The sequence below is a fragment of the Trachypithecus francoisi genome, unplaced genomic scaffold, assembly GCF_009764315.1.
Source record: "Trachypithecus francoisi isolate TF-2019V2 unplaced genomic scaffold, Tfra_2.0 Lachesis_group11, whole genome shotgun sequence".
Classification (NCBI taxonomy): Eukaryota; Metazoa; Chordata; class Mammalia; order Primates; family Cercopithecidae; genus Trachypithecus; species Trachypithecus francoisi.
In genome coordinates, this window is record NW_022681456.1 from 1,100,206 (window position 1) to 1,117,251 (window position 17,046).

General features: G+C 50.5%; 1 protein-coding gene across 1 annotated transcript in view; it reads right to left on the reverse strand.

Moving 5' to 3' along the window:
• Nucleotides 1–5,081: 5,081 nt before the first annotated feature.
• The window catches only part of LOC117089164 (E1A-binding protein p400-like), a 127,930-nt gene continuing 115,965 nt past the window's right edge, over nucleotides 5,082–17,046 (reverse strand). Inside the window, 9 exon segments of the mRNA XM_033220068.1 lie at nucleotides 5,082–5,354; nucleotides 6,146–6,223; nucleotides 7,327–7,473; nucleotides 9,459–9,583; nucleotides 9,971–10,166; nucleotides 12,042–12,260; nucleotides 14,106–14,251; nucleotides 14,254–14,340; nucleotides 14,483–14,696. Coding sequence (XP_033075959.1) covers nucleotides 5,082–5,354; nucleotides 6,146–6,223; nucleotides 7,327–7,473; nucleotides 9,459–9,583; nucleotides 9,971–10,166; nucleotides 12,042–12,260; nucleotides 14,106–14,251; nucleotides 14,254–14,340; nucleotides 14,483–14,696 — 1,485 coding nt within the window.

A 17,046-nucleotide genomic window follows, 5' to 3' on the forward strand; every position in this document is an offset into this window, starting at 1 on the left:
TGATAGGGCCTTATTTTAAAAATTAATTCATGGCCGGGCACGGTGACTCACACCTGTAATCCCAGCACTTTGGGAGGCCAAGGCGGGCAGATCACTTGAGCCCAGGAGTTCGAGACCAGCCTGGTCAACATGGCGAAAGCCCATCTCTATTAAAAAATACAAAAATTAGCCAGGCGTGGTGGTGCGCGCCCGTTATCCCAGCTACTTGGGAGGCTGAGGCAGGAGAATCACTTGAACCTGGGAGGCAGAGGTTGCAGTGAGCAGAGATCACCCCATTGCACTCCAGCCTGGTGACAGAGTGACTGTCCCCACCCCCACCCCACCCCACACAAAAAAATTCATGCACTTGGCAAACTAAGTAAACAGTTAAAAGCATGTGCATAACAGTGCAGAGTAAATACCCCTTGATCCTTTCCCCCCAGTCTCTCCCTCCACAGAGGCAGTGCTAACACAACATACAATCGTCCCTCAGGACCTCCCATGGATGCCAAAATCTGAGAGGCTCAAGTCCTTGATGCAAAATGCATATAACTCAAAAACATCTTCTTGTATACTTTAAATAATCTCTGGGTTACTTATAATACTGAATGCAATGTGAATGCCATGTAAATAGTTGTTATACAGCATTGTTTGGGAAATAATAACCTCCCCAAAAAAGGTCTCTACATATTCAGTATAGACACATTTTTGTTTCTGAATATTTTTGATCCTTGGTCGGTTGAACTCATGGACGTAGAATACACCACGTGCAGGGGCAAATACTTGCAGGATATTCTACGCACATCTAGGCATACAACCAGTTCCATCCTGGTAGCACACTTCACAAACATATCCCCCACCACGGCTGTACTTTGTCTGTAGAGGCTGCACTGCATTCCACCGAATGTATAAAGCATAATCTACCCAATAAAATGGGACCTTCAGAAAAATGAATGTGGCCAGGGGGAACAGATACTGCAGCAACAGCATAGCAGGACACCCTACAGCAAAGGAATCTCCCCTCCTGTTGCCCTGGATCACAACGCCCAACTCTGGGATGCTGGTGGGCAGCTGTCACACGATCTGACATCTTGAGTAGGAGGTGACACAACACGCTCTGGGCTCAGAGGCCACCTTAAGGTCTTGACGGCTGTGTGCAGGCACAATGGCTTCACCCACTGGCCCCTGGTCGCTACTGGACAGCAAACAGAAACAGCCTCAAGGCCAGATAAGCCTGCCGTAGGGCCTGCTGCCACCGGCACACTTGGCAAAGACGTGATGGTGGGGTCAGGATGATAGAAACAGTAGCCTTTGCAAAACCTGCAGTCCTCTCCACTGGGAGTATAAAAGACGGACACCAAGTGCAGCACCCAACGTCGCACTGGATCCTCAAGCCACCTTAGGAGAGGGGACTTGGGGACACAGAAGCCTTGAAGAAGGAAGTCACCCACCCCTGGTTATGTGGTTGGTAGGCATGGAGCCGCAGGTACACCAGGCACTGCAGTACAGACCCCCAGGGGTCAGGGGGCACCAGCGGGGCTTTGCAGCTGGCTTTCCCGCCCACCCTGGTATCTGCACTGTCACCTGCAGACACCAAGTGTGCACCCAGACCCTGGGAGCCTTCAATCTGGAAGAGCTGAAGTGGAAGCCCAACGCTGCAGGGCCACGTGCCCCATGAACTCCCATTTTTGTGGTGGGAGAAAAGATGCCGAAACGAACCGTGGGCTTCTGGGATGCTTCTTTACTTTGCGTAATGTGTGTATTTTCAATTAAAAGTAGGCATTGACTTTTGTAATCAGATTTAAAACGAAACGAAGAAAAGTCCAAAAGCAGAAGAAAAAGAGAAGCCACAATTCCCAGGCCACCTGCTCACAGGCGTTTTCGGTGGTGAGCACCTGTGAGCAGGTGTCCCTGCCCTTACTCAGGCGCATGGACTGGATGTGGAAGGACACTGGTGCCAGCATGGCCTCCAGGGCAGTGACAACGGGTGCTGTGCGGGTGGCAGGCCACACGGGGCCACCATGGCCCCCAGGACAGTGACGACAGGCACTGCGCGGGTGGCAGGCCACACGGGGCCACCATGGCCCCCAGGACAGTGATGACGGGTGCTGTGCGGGTGGCAGGCCACGTGCGGCAGGGCGGCGCCGGCTCTTTCCTCCATATGCGGCTTTGGGAAGCGGCTGCCTGGTGGACTCAGTGAACATGGTTTCTGTTCCTTCCAGGTCCTTCTATGGCCACGGAAGAGTGGGTGAGGGGAACACCTCTGGCTCCAACATTACTTGTTTGCTTTTGTTTTTTCCTCACACAAATGAAAAACCCAATTAGCATCTCATTTTTACTGAAATACCAGTTTTCTATGAAAGACGAAATGAAAACATATAGAAAAAGGTCATTTTATTTTGCCTTTTGTTTGTTAGGCTATCAATGCCCTTTAAAATCCTACTATTCAAGTACAAATGCTTATGTTTACAAAGTATTTACAGTTTCAGTCTGGTTCCTTTCTATCTTAAAACACAACAGCTAACTGGTTACAACAGTTAACAAAATAATAATAAAGGTCACAAAAAGAGAAAGCCCCATCTTATCAGGCACCAAATCTGAACAAGGGCTTGGATCCAACCTTCTGCTTCCTGCCAGATGCTTTAAAAACAGTCTGGCTTTCATTAGAATAAACGTCTTTCTTTAAAGAATAACAGGGCAACTGTTTCCCAGGGTGGCCAATTAGAGTCTGACAGTGTTTGGGCTGCTGCCTTTATAGTCCGTGTTCTCAAAGTTTCCAACTCTTACTTGCCATCTTGGAATGAACCGAGATTCACAAGGGGCCTAGACAACAGCTTCCTGAACACGTACTTCATTCTTAGGTTAGAAACTGTAACCTTTAAAACGGAAGGCCAAGAAAATAATATACTGAAAGGAGAATTTTTACTTACAAGACAGAGTGAAATTAACTAAGGTCAATGGTAGCATCTAGAAGTTACTAAATTGAGTGCTACGAGTAAAAATATGTCCATATTTTGTATTAGGGAACAGCCAAAGGAAACACACTTGAGAGACAGGAGACCCTCACTGACGTGAGATCGGGGCTGGAACTCCACATTGCAAATATTCAGAATCCCATTAACCTCGCCAAAAAAGCTTTTGAGAGATGTTGCTAAATTCTCTTGTAGTGTTTCAGATTAATAGAGCGCTTTTACTTAAGTTATAGCTAGGACATTCTAAAGTAAGTGCACTCAACATTTTATCTTCACCTATAAAGAGAAATAGCAAGATTTGGGAAAGACAAAAAAAAAAAAAACGAACAGGGCACACAAATTAAAACAGACGACAAAGGCAGAATTCCTAAATACTTCAGTTCTGCACATTTCTGGATGAGGAGGAGGAAAAATTTCCACCGGGAGCCAGATCTGAGGCACACACAGCGGCCCTCCCTCCGGCAAGCTGCGCTCTGACGGCACATGCCGAGACAGGGAGAACGGGTTTGGTTAGAAGAAACAGATTCCAGTTCTCTGCTTTGATATGTTCACCTAACTAAAAGATTAATTTCTTGTTTTATCAAAGCTTGATTTTTACTTTTCTCCAAATTTCTTATCAAGAGCTCAAAAGTGAGCTAGCTTCCCGGTTGATTTCACTGAATCCTGTCGTATCGCTGTCCACAGAAACATATGGGACAGAATACCTTCCTCAATGTCACTTAAAGTGAGAGAATGGGGAGGAAGCAGATGAAATACAATGTAAAAATGGAAAATCTTTATTGTGCCGTAACTGATTTTTAGTATACAAAAAATCCTAATATAACCTATTTTCCTGGACCAAATAATGTAAAATAGGCCAAAATCAAGCCAGAGTACAAAGGATATTATTGGATATGGACCTTTTTGTTTTGGTGAAAACTTCAAAGTAAGGAGACATTGTCAGTCAATCAAGTCCACTAAAATTGCGTTTATTTTCTCGTCATAGTAAAAAAGGGAAAAACAGTAGCAAATACTGGGCTTCCTTTCTTCCACAACAGCAGAACCATACAAGCTTATCCGAGAGAAAATCTGCTGTCACAAGTCCACAAGGAAGAGCTGACTGGGCCCACCGCTCTAGCCAATACTTCCCGAATCACCAGCCCGCCTTTGTCAAAGGGCTGGCTGTGGCAGCAAGGGGTGTCCGTCACATTCGCCCTGGCTCACTGAGTCCGGGCCCCATCGTCCCCTCAGCCATGACATCTGTACTAACGTTGCCTCTGCGTGGTCCTCTGGGCCTCACGCCAGCCACGGCAGAGCGTCCCAAAGGTTCTCAGGAGCTGTTTAACACACTACGTCAAATACCAGCTTCCTCCAAAAGCTGGAGATGCATCTTGAGTGCACTGAGTTAGGCATCAGTCCCAGAAGTTTCCATTAAACGAAAGCCAATCCCACTGCGGGGTGGGCCTGGGGGAAGCCACTGTTGGCTGCTCTTTGGAATAACAATGCAATGACTAATCATTTCCCTTGAACACAAGCCAGGAACGTGCCTTGCATGTTTAGGTGGGTGTTAGGACATTTCTCTTAAAAGTTAAGTCACATTTTAGGAGGGAAGGAAAGAACCATATTGGCTTTCTTTGGAATGGAAAACCAATCTCGGATGATTTACTTTAGACAGGGCTTCTCCTCTACGAAGACCATGAGGCATTTTTCAGTAAGGTATAAAGAACTAAACTCTGGCACGTGGCACATCTTATCTTTAGAAAGTCCACTGTATGCTCCTCACACACTAGACGGCTTCTGTGGCACACAAAGCACTACACGCTCACAAAGAAATTCGAAATGGCCTTCAGAACACAGGACTAGGCTCTGGGGACCGGTGCAGGTGGGGGCTGAAAGGCGAAATGATTTAGAGGAAACCGCGTTGTCACTTTTTCCATGAGTCACATAGTACAGAGAAGGGGGCGCTCCATAAGGACCATGTGTCCTGCAGTGAGGGCTGCATTTTAATAAAATGATTACACTACTTTGTTTCAATTATATCTTTCCCAGTGCTGAATATCTTGCATGACATTGTCCCGAGGTTCACAAATAAAGCATTTTCTGTGAGGAAGGTAGTTTTGCTTTAGATGAGAGGCAGCCCTGCTGCCCTGACTACTGGCACGGAGGCTTAGTGGGTGTCTTTAGCCTGACAGCAGGGACCCTCATCTGTAACTTGGGCTGCTGGCTTGGGCTGTCAGAACTGGTGGGCACCTGGGCTGGGTTGGGAGTGCCTGGGGTCTGGAGCGGGGCCGATGCTGTGGTCACCACTTGCTGCTGAATGAGTTTCTGCTGAACCACCTGGGCAGTCGCAGTCACTGCAGGGATCATCTGCACCTGTTGCCCGGCCGCTGTTGCCTGCGTGAGCGCCACAGTCTGTGGAGAAGCCTGAGCCGAGAGAGTCAGAAAACACACATTGCCCAGGAAACTCAGTCCAGGGACAGGACAGGGGACGTTCTTTGGGATGGGGAGGGCTCGAGAAACTTCACTGACTATGCTTTTATGACATGAAGAATGACCAGTCGCACAACAATATGACCTCTGGTTTCTAACTAAACACAAGTGGAAAATTAAAAGATGGTTGCTTTTAGACTAACACCAGATGCCTCTGGGGAAAAGGTGAGAGTTGGGTCAGGGACTGATTTTGTTGTTGTAGTAAAGCTTTTAATACAACCTGGATTGTCGAAATCTATACGCCAGTGTGACTTTGAACAAAATTTAAAAAGTTTAAAGCACTGCTTTACATTTGAAGCACTGTGCTGAAGTCATATTGTGGAGCATCAGCGACAACAATGAAAGCGCCAGAAGGGCTTCTGTGGGAGGCAGGGCCCCTGTGCCCACAGCGCCTCTGCTCACGGGCGGGCCCCCAAGCGCAGCCTGCTTGCCTGAGGCCTGTGCCTCCCTAAAACCACAGGGCAGCGTCTGCCACTTGCAGGACACACTCGCAGTGATCGGTGAACGAAGGGTCCTGGGAGTGAGCCCAAGGCGAGGCTCCCTCAGTGCGGCTGACACAACACCCCAAAATGCTTGTTCACTCTTCTTCTCATTATTAAGCATATCCAGTTTTTCCCCTGAAGTTAATGTTTTTGTGTGTATCACCCTCATCATGACCTCAGATGAAAACAACCCGTTCTCTGACCTGGGAAATGTGAGGTTTCCACCTTGTCTACAGGTCCTACCTGCTGGGAAGCAGAGGCAACTTGCTGGATGCTGGCCACGGGTGTTTGCTGCTGAACAACTTGAGGAAGTTTTGCAACCTTTGACAAAACAAAAAAAGCCAAACATAGAATTCAAAGGAGCATGTGCACAAAAATATTTTTCCTCCCTTTCAGTCCTTCTCAGTTAATGCAAAAAACACAACGACCAGGTGACACAAAAGAGCAATTCTCATAGTGTGCCCACCTGCAGCAGTGAGACAGAAAGTCACTCCACTGCATGGTGAATCAACTGACTGCCTCCCCAATTTGCCATCACTCATCATTTAAGCTTATTTTTGGTCTCATATTTCAGACGCATTTTTTCTTGTCACAAAAACTACTGCAAGTTTATATGAAAGAATCAGACGGAGGATGGTAAGTATTTGAGCGTCTTGTGAGTCCCAAGAGCTCTACATGTGACAGGCCTGGATTGATAGATGACAGAGTGGGCTTTTTAATAAATGGGGCTGAAAATAGGGTGTTCATAGGGCACATCAAATTGAATTCCTGTTTCTATCTCAAACCCAAAAACCAATTCCCAGAGGACGGAAGACTAGCTGAGAAGGTGAAACTCCCCTGCTCTAACTGAATTCCTGTTTCTGTCTCATACCCAAAAACCAATTCCAGGAGGGTGGAAGACCAGCTGAGATGGTAAAACTCCCTCGCTCTTAGAGGAGGATGCAGGGAGGTAACTCCATAAGCTCTGGGAGGAAGCAGGACATAGAAGCTCTAGGCAGAGCGGAAGACGGGAGGGCACACTGCACACAAAAAATCAGGAACTCCATTCTCCCAAAGATACCAGGTAGAACTTGATGAACAAGAAATATCAAAAAATAAAATAAAACATATTTTTTAAAAAGACACCAGGAAGGGAGAAGAGGAGCCTGGAACTGGGAGAAGGCAGCTGTACCCCGCAGAGCTGGAGATCGACATCCAGAACATGAAGGCAAAGCTGGCGACAGCTGGAACAGGCACCTGCAGAGAGGAGCCTTCCCAGGAGCCAGCGGGGCTGAAACCTGAAGGCCAGGAGACAACACTTCCCTCCAGTACACCACCTAGTGGAGCCACCGAGAGCTGGGAGCTTGCAAAGCCCACGAGACAGACAAGTCAAAGGCCAGGCACCCACTCCTGACACTTGGGCCCTCACCCTGTTCCCCACTCACCTGGATCTGGGTCTGCACTTGCTGGGCCCCGGCCAGTTTCTGGGCCTGGGAGATGGGTGTGGTAAGAAACTGGGTCTTAAGGGCCGGCTGTGCAGCGTAGGCGACCTTCTGCTGCGTGCCAGGGGTGGTGATCTGCTGTGCAGTGATCTGGGGAGAGACTGTGGAATTAGGGCCGCAGAGACCACGCTGCGCTCAAGACTCCCAGGACTCCTGACCGCTCTGGGCCCTACGGCAGAACCTAGCCCCTTTCCAGCCTACCTCCCAGACCAACCCTGTGTGTACCCACATCCCCTGCCCTCTGTGCCTGATGCTGCCTCCTGGCAGACCTCTGCCCACGTGGCCTGGCTACCAGCTTCTCCTCCAGGAGGCCCTGCAGTTGCCTGCACCCCACCCCACCCGGGATGCTGCTCCCTGCATAGCTGGGCTGGTGGGGCACCCTGATACCCTTGGCATACCTGCACAGGGCTGCTACTTAGGTGACTGAAAGCGATCACAATCTCTCAAATCCAATTTAAGAATTTGGCAGACAGAGAGAAAATATTTAGTACAAGGGGTAACAAACTGGTATGCACAATTTTTGCATATCATATTGTGCACATCTGAAGTTTACGTATCTGATGTATCAGCCATGCTATAGGTAAGTAGGGGTTTCTAACATCTAAGGGCGTTTCTGTCCAATCGTAGGAACACAGCCTGGCACTTCAGCTGCAGCCCTCCACTGCTCCCTCAGCACAACTCAAGCCTGAGGGACCACGCCCACCTGTGCATCAGCATGGCCACATCTGCCCATGGACCACCATGATGCACCCAGCGGCTGCTGACCAGGCCCGGGAGGTAAGTCCCAGTACCATCTCCTTCTTCTAGAGGTAAATAAACGCAGATGACCATCCCAACCCAAAGGACATGCACTTCCCTGCAGCAGTCGTGCCGAGTGGGGATGCAGGCTGGTCTTCGGAACCCAGCCATGGCAGAGCTGGTGGCACTACCCAGACACCCTTTGCCTCCCGGCTTGTGTTCCCTCAGTGCTCACTCCCTCCGCCTCTGGGTTCCAAAGACAGCTCTGCTTCCAGTTCCCCACAGAGCACGCCATCGCTGGCAACCAGCAGGGCTTCACCACAGGGTTCCTGAGCACTGGTCTTTTGCAGGAGGTGGCAGCGGCTCACAGCACAGCCAGTGTCCAGTTGGTGTGACACAAAGAACCCTGGGCCCGCTGGAGTCAGCCAGCCACCTTTTACTGGCCCTGTAATCTGGGCAAGTCCTTTTCTCTGAGCCTCAGTTTCCTCAAAACAACATCCTCCGTCTTGAGGATGAGCACCAGGTGCCTGCAGGGGGCCAGCGCAGCGCTCAGGGAACAGGGTAGCTCCCCGCACAGCCACATGGCTTCCCATCAGAGCCCGCCTTCTAACTCTAGCCAGAGAGCAGTGCCAATAGAATATGGGGTCTGAAGGCCCACACCAGCCATCCAAAGCCCGAGACTTGGGCTGGGTGTCACCGTTGAGCCACCATGAGCAGATGTCCCTGGAGGCAGAGCTGTCTCACCACTGTATGTCCCTCACGTCCTTCAACACAGCACTGGCTGCTGAGAGGCACAGGTGTCGTCTCAGGGAGCTGGCTGAGCCTGTAGACGCCCTCGGAGCCCGGTGCCCTGCTGCACCCCTATCCACGTCAGTCCCCGGTGCGTCTTCTCCCCTTTCACCACCAACATGCACAGAGGCCGCATTCTCTCTGGGGTCCAGACCATGTGGCGTCCCTGTCCTCCACTAGGAGTCCAGGCGGGTCCTGTGGTGTGAGCCGCGTCTGCTTCCCTGAGCCCACTGGTCCCCATCAATCCCCCGTGTCTGTCCCAGTGCCATGCAGGCTTCTTACCTGGCACCCAGCCATCCTCACAGACTATACCCCCTCCACCCCCCTGCCAAGACCTCAGCCTCACTTGTCACATCACATACAGCGTTCACCTTTAAAAGGAAGGAAAACCCAACAGGGATGACCACACTAGCACCTCCAGCCCTTGAAGCCACCCTCTGAAAAGCCTGGGCTGCCACAAGGGGCCTTGTCTGCTCAGGACCCTCTCCTCCAGCAGCCAGCTTTGGCTTGGCATAGACCCAGAGATGAGAATCCCCCAGCCCCGGTACCTTCTGCTGGACGGCTGCCGGGCCCTGGGCAGCCTGTGGCTGGATGGCCTTCTGCTGCTGGACGGCCTGCTGCTTCAGCTTCAGCAGCTGCTGCACGTGCACGGGCTGGGCCACCACGGTCTGTCCTGCAGGCAGCAAAAGCCACTTAGTCAGCACATTGGGAAAAGAGCTCGAGGCTCACGCCAAGCTGTGTTCTGACTCACCTCTATAGAAAATAATAAACTATGAAACTCTATGGAGACAAGTAAGCCATCCCGTAACTACATTAAAATGTTTCTGGGTTCACAAATTACACTTAAATTAAGATGGAAATTTCAAAATGTTAACAGTTCAACTGAGGACCAAGCCTTGTGCCTGGAAAGCGCCAAGGCTCGTCTGTGCCAGAACATATGACGGCACGCCCAAGTGGGTGGCTGCGAGGAAAGAACACAGGTCGCTGGCGACCACTGCCCCCAGAGAGGCTACAAAACCGGGCTCAAGCCCAGGAGGGGAGGGTGTGCTGGGGCCGGCACCTGCTGCCTTCTGTGGCTGACCGATCGCCACGCTGATCCCCGCGACGTTCATGGGCAGGGTGGTGACTCCCGGCGAGGAGACCACAGCTGCCGGGACGGACACCACTGGAGGCTTCGCCAAGGCCACCTGGGCTGGCTGGGGTGCCTGGGTCTGCATCTGCCCTTGCGCCTGCAGCTGAGAAGTGGGAACCCGGGTCTAAACAGTAGAAATAATGGGAGAGTCCAGAGAAATTCAGGACATGGTATGTCTTTCCAAATACTTCTCCACAAGAGGTCATGCCATGAGAAAATTTACAAAGATCAACAAAGTTGAAAGTAGCCCGACATAAAAGGAAAACCGAGTGATCTGCACGCCTCAGGGAAATGTCGAGTCATAGGTCAGCCTGTGCTTCTGAAGCTCCCGCAAGACCTGCAGGCTCATCACACGTGCTGCTGCGTCCAGATGTCAGTGATCTTGTGGGACATCACTTTCACGTCCCTCCATCTCCCGAACCACATCCTGACCCATTTCACACAGAAGCCTTCACTTCCTGTTCCTTCAGCGACCACCCAACATCAGCCCGTCCCTCACTTCAAAATGACTGCCACAGCCTCCTGTCCCACACGTTTTCTCTTAAATTACCATTTTAAAAATGGTAAGTGGAAATAGCTCTATTGTTGTATGTATAAAGACTAAGATTACGTAAGAAAATACAAAATAAAAATTACCCATACTCCTTGAACTACTCACATCTGAATGTTAAAACTGCTATTTAGCCTTCAGCTACTGTTCATATCTATGTGGCTCACCGTGAAAGTGTGCAAAAGTGACATGAATTATAACTATTTTGAAATCTGTTTCTCTTCCCTTGACAAAAAACCACTTTCAAAGTTGCTTAATATTCCATTGTTTGGATGATACATAATTTACTTAATGAAATTCTTAGTAATGGACATTTAATTTCCTCTAACATTCATGAAGCAAACAAGCTTGTATATTCATCACTTTGTAAATGTTCTGTTATTTCTCTAGGACATAAGAGGAGTGTTTAGTTAAATAAGCAAGCACATTTTTATAGCTTACTTACCAAAACCCTCTCCAAAAAGAGGCCACTGATTCCTGTCCAACAAGACCCCTGTACCCTGGCCACCGCTAGGTGTGACCATTCTTCTCAGTGAATTCGCATTTTTGTGAACATGATTGAAACTGAGCACCCTTTTGTAGTTTTTCATCCACTTCTACTCACTCTGCTGTGGAGGCTGCTAGCCCCTCCCAGGGAAGACCCAAAGTGGGGGTCCAGCACCCACACAGCTGTGCCTGAGCACCCGGGTCCCCAAATCCTAGCTTGAGTTGCAGCTGACTGGTTGTGGAATTTGGGTGGGAACTTGGCCTATGTGCCTCAGTTTCTTAACCTGTAAAATGGAATTAATAGTAAGACCCTTATCCCTGTCTGGGGCAGTCCATGAGCGCTGGGCCAGGTGAAAGACACGAGAGAACAAAGGGCAAAGTCTAGCTCAGGGTGAGCCTCCATCAGGGCCGCTGTCACCAGCACCGCTAGCTGAGCTCTGCTCAGGGTGCAGTGACCCTGCCTGCCCTGGGACGCTGGCACCTGCTGAGAGCCGGTCTTCCCAGACAGCACTTGCGCCTGATGCTAGTCCCTTCTGAAATCTCCAAATGCTCTCCTGCCTACAGTGGTCACCTGAGAGCAGCTTCAGAGACGGCTACCCACCCATGCCTACGGCTTACATGCACAGCGCCCTCTGCTCCAGCCACACAGGCCTTGGTCCCTGCATGCTCCCGCAGCAGCACAGGGATGCCACACAGGCTGCACCTCACCTTGCTCACTCTCCATCCCCTCCCAGTTCAGGCCCTGAGAAGCTTGCTGATGCCTGGATGGCCTCTGGGAGCTGCTGCTGTGTTAATGCTCCACAAGTGGTGAGTCCCGTCCTCTGTCAAGGGGCACTAAGTTCTTGGGGAAAAGATCCCATCTCACACTCACTCCTGTAACACGTGACACGCAGCTGAGCAAGCACAACAGCTGTGTTAAAACATAAAAAATGCTGCTTTTGGAAAACAGAAACTGACACTTACGAGCCGGGCCACCTGGAGGTTGGCCACGGTGGTGCCCGTCAGCAGGGCTCCAGGCCTTGGGGCTGTGACCGTGGTGAGCTGGGGGCTCTGCTGCTGCGGGGGCTGTGAGGCCTGCACTTGCACTTGGGCTGCTGGCTGCGGGGGCGCAGACTGGGCCTGTGGCGGTGGGGGCTGCGGGGGCATCTGCAGTTTCTGCTTCTGCATTTTGATGAGGTGTTCCTAAAATACAAGCAAAGTATCTTCTCTTCAACATTAACTATACTCCATTCTTTAAGTAGACATCTTGATCCTAAGCCACCCCTCTACTGCCCACTAAATACCAAAGCAGGCACCTGCTACTGTGCAGCATCCAGACCGCCTTCCATGGGCTGCCCAGTATCTTTTAGGTGTTCATTTATTAAAAATGAGCATTTTGTCAGGTGAAAGCTACAAACAGGGATTCTGACTGATAAGTTCATAGCAAAATTTCTATTATCCCTCACAAACAAGTCGATTTAAATCTGTAGTGCCAACCAAACTTATTAGTTAATAAGTTCAAAAAACATTTTAAGAAAAAAATTTTTAAGAAAACCTATACTGAGTTGATCATGACTATCAAGTGTCTTTTGAAAGGCTGGAAGTGAAACTGGCTTTGAAATGGATTTGGGAGAGGGCAGAGTGAGGAACGAAGGAGCCAGGCAAACACCCAGCACACAGGGCTCCTGGCAGCCAAGGCTGGGTGGCAGCCTTGACGTTGAAGGCACTGGTGTCTCAGTGGTTGAACGGGCAGGTGACAAGGCACCTGTGTGGCTGTGGGCCGGGGGGTCAAAGCCTAGCTCTGGCTCCCTGATAGTTGCCTCTGCTGGGCCTGGAATTCCTGAGCAGTGTTCTAATTTGGCACTTCCTGCAGGATACAAGTGGGCTAGACGGGGACTGCCCAGGGTGGTAGCCACAGCCACATATGGCCATGGAACCCTTGAGGAATGGCTGGTGTGACAGGAACAGGATAAGCTCGATGTCTACATTCCACCAACAGCCCTGCCGACAGCCCCAGGACAGGTCCTCAGCTGAGTCTGTGTCTCCCGCAGCCCACTTCCTCCCTTCTAGCCCATGGAGAGGCCCAGACTCAAGCACTCTGGCAGGCCCGACAGTGAGCTGAAACTTCAAAATATTGTCTTGTCTTTATTCCATATATTTCTCTGGTTACTTTCTGTGACAAGTATTAATGGTTTTCCATTTATGGTAGGGGTATAACATTTCCTCTTTTTTTTTCCTTTGAGACAGAGTCTTGTTCTGTCGCCCAGGCTGGAGTGCAGTGGCACAATCTCGGCTCACTGCAACCTCTGCCTTCCAGGTTCAAGCGATTCTCGGGCCTCAGCTGGGATTACAGGCACCTGCCACCACATCCGGCTTTTTTATTTTTAGTAGAGACAGGGATTCACCATGTTGACCAGGCTGATCTCAAACTCCTGACCTTAAATGATCTGCCCGCCTCGGCCTCCCAAAGTGCTGGGATTACAGGCGTTAGCCGCTGTGCCCAGCCCACCATTTCCTTTTAAAATAAATACATTTACATAAAGAACAGCAAAGCTGGTACGCAGATTCGCAAAAATCAGGTACATCAGTACTCCAATGACCACCTCTGAGAAACAGTGCTGCACACGAACCACACAGAAGCAAACCCAGGGTCCCTTGCCTGCTCTCCCAACACTGTGAGGAGTGTCTTCTCACCAGCACTTTCTCCGGTCCAGAACCGCACCAAGCGGGCTGTCTAGTCCTCCCTAGAGACTGGTGCTGAACACAAGGCACAAGACGCCTAAGCAAGAAGACACATTTGCACGCTGGGTGTTAATGTCTCCCAAGTGCTCTGAATATGCGTAAGATACTTCTCTAAGGCATGATCAAAGTGTTATGACACGGGAAGTTTTAGATCAATAAAACCAAGCACGCATCCTACAAAAAGGCAGTGCCAGATGTTTGCAAAATACACTCTGAACTGCACCATGCAAGCAGGCACCACCTCACGGACGCTAGGCTGACTGACCACAAGACGCACACGTCCATGATTCTCCAGGAAATGCTCACCGGCGTCAGCTTGCCCACAGCTTTGATCTGTGCTGGAGACTGGGCCTGGCCTTGGATCTGTGGAACTTGCACCTGAGAGGTCGTCGTCGTCTGCTGCTGCTGCTGCTGCTGCTGCTGCTGCTGTTGCTGCTGCTGCTGCTGCTGTGCTGCTGCTGCTGTTGCTGCTGCTGCTGATGCCTGAGAAGCTGGAAATGTGCAGGTGTGATGGTTTTTCCAGGGAGCTGAACTCCTGTGGCTATGAAGAGGTTTGCTCATTAGGTCTGGACAGGGATACTCGCCCACCTTCAGATCCTCATTCTCAGAGAGCAAGCAGCAGCTGAGCCCTCACACGCGCCAGAGCAGACGTGTGTCAGAGAAAGCTCCCAGCCTGGCTTTACCTTGGGACACCTGGGGCACCAAAGACCGTGCTGGGGTCTGCACTGGGGTGAGGCTGGTAGTGACCACGGCCGAGGCTGTCACAGAAGTGACTGCTCGAACACCCTGAGTCGTTGCCATGGACACCAGGTCAGGGGTCGCCGTGGCTGGGGAGCCGACTGCCCGTGGCGGGGGCTGGGTGTGCACCACCTGGGCAGGAGCAGAGCCTCCCGGCGTCTAGAAAAGGCAAACAGAGGACCTCATCAAATACTTCACACAGCACTCAGGACTGTTCACACTCAGAGCAGGGCAGACAAGAGCACCCAACTTCAGAGGCGAGACAAGTGAAACACATGCTAGAGTTCAATCTTTTGACAACTGCTGATTTCACGTGTCAATTCAAAAGCAAGTGCCTTGAGCAATGTTTTCTTACAGCGGATCACATCACCCACAGAAACGCGCTTGAGATGACGGCACTCCCATGCATATGCTGAAAAGGCTGTCCTGTCCCTCCCTCTCTGCACAAAGACCTCTTGGTCCTCAGGAACATAATGACTGTCCTTGTGGCACCCATGCCACCCACAGACACGCAGCCCACAGTCCTGGCTCTCTACCACCGCCCCCATCTGTGCTGAAACTACAGCCCTGACACAGCCCACAGCCCTGGCTCTCTACCACCATCCCCATCTGTGCTGAAACTACAGCCCTGACACAGCCCACAGCCCTGGCTCTCTACCACCGTCCCCATCTGTGCTGAAACTACAGCCCTGACACAGCCCACAGCCCTGGCTCTCTACCACCGTCCCCATCTGTGCTGAAACTACAGCCCTGACACAGCCCACAGCCCTGGCTCTCTACCACCGTCCCCATCTGTGCTGAAACTACAGCCCTGACGCAGCCCGCAGTCCTGGCTCTACCACCTCCCCCATCTGTGCTAAAACTACAGCCCTGAGTCTCTCACCATGTGCTTGGGGTCTTGTGGCATCTTACCTTCATCTTGCCTAAAATTCAGAGCATCCTCACTGTGCCCTGCAGTCCACTTTGGCCCGCAGGCAGAAGTGGCAGCCAGAGTGGCTCCCTCACCCTATCCCACCTTGCCCCACCGCCCTTCCTTGTCCCACCATAAACTGGAAGGCAAATGCAACCATGCCACCCCGCAATGTCTCTTCAGCTGACCTCTGCCAACTCCCTTGGTTCCGATGTGCCGTGTATTTTTAGTCTGTCTTGATCCTTTTATGTCTCATTGCTTACACATCTGGATGGAAATCTAGCATATGTTACTCCATGTTTTCCTTTCAACCCAGCTGCTGTATGTTTCTTTTCATCTCCTTTCTTGCCTCCTCTCAGATGACTCTTTCCTCACCAACGTCCCCTGCCACGGTTGGGAGCAACTCACTCTGCTCTCACTCTTCTCGTGGCTCGTCTGGAATTACCACGGATGCTTGCCAAAGTCTAAATACTCCATGCTCTTCCTAAACAATAACGAGACCTGTGCACATTTCAGCCCCTCTGCCCCTTCCCCAGCTTGCATGTTATTATCCTGTGTATTTATTTCCTCTTTCTAACCCCAGTGAGCTCCTGCGTTCATCCACAACCCTACCTTGTTACCACCTCCAGCTGGGAACACCTTTCTTCCGCTTAAAGCATATCATTCAGTGAAGTTCCAAAGTTGAAAACTGCTTTATTTTGCCGTTTTTGTTGTTCTTTTTTTAGACAAAGTCTTGCTCTTGTTGCCCAGGCTGCACTGCAATGGCACAATCTTGGCTCACTGCAACCTCTGCCTCCAGGGTTCAAGCAATTCTCCTGCCGCAGCCTCCCGAATAGCTGGCATTACAGGCATGCGCCACCACACTCGGCTAATTTTGTATTTTTAGTAGAGATGGGGTTTCTCCATGTTGGTCAGGCTGGTCTCGAACTCCCGACCTCAGGAGATCCGCCCACCTCGGCCTCCCAAAGTGCTAGGATTATAGGTGTGAGCCACCACACCCGGCCTCCCTTGTTCTTTAAGATATTTCCAAGAGCTGCAGAGCCCCAGGCTGGCAGCAACTTCCTTTCCCTGGCACGACAACGACACCTGCTGGCTCCCGCCCTCACTGCTGCCACTGGCAAGTGCACCGCTCCACCTCTGAAGGCAATCTGTCTTTTCCTGTGGCTGCTTGAAAGACCTCTTGGTCACTGGCATTATGCAGACCAGACTTGGTTCCTTTTTCTCATCCTTCATTGGGATTAGACTTTCTACATAAATGCATCAGTGTCATTAGTAAGTTCTTAAAAACTATACCATCTTCAAATATTGACTCTGCTCAATTTTCTGTCTGACAGTAACCACCTATCAGGCCCCAACACCAAGTCCTCCATGTGTCATCTTGTCATCCCATGTTGCGTGTAGGATGTCTTCTGATTCTGCCTCCACTTCCCTCATTTTCTCCTTAATTGTGTGATATTAAAGCTCACTCATAAGTTTGGTTTGTTTTCCCCAACTTTGATAACCAGACTTTTCTAAAAGTTCTCTATATTCTTTATATACAGTTTCCTGATTACAGATATTCAGATATTCTCAATCTTCTCTTTTATTTCCTTAAAATAG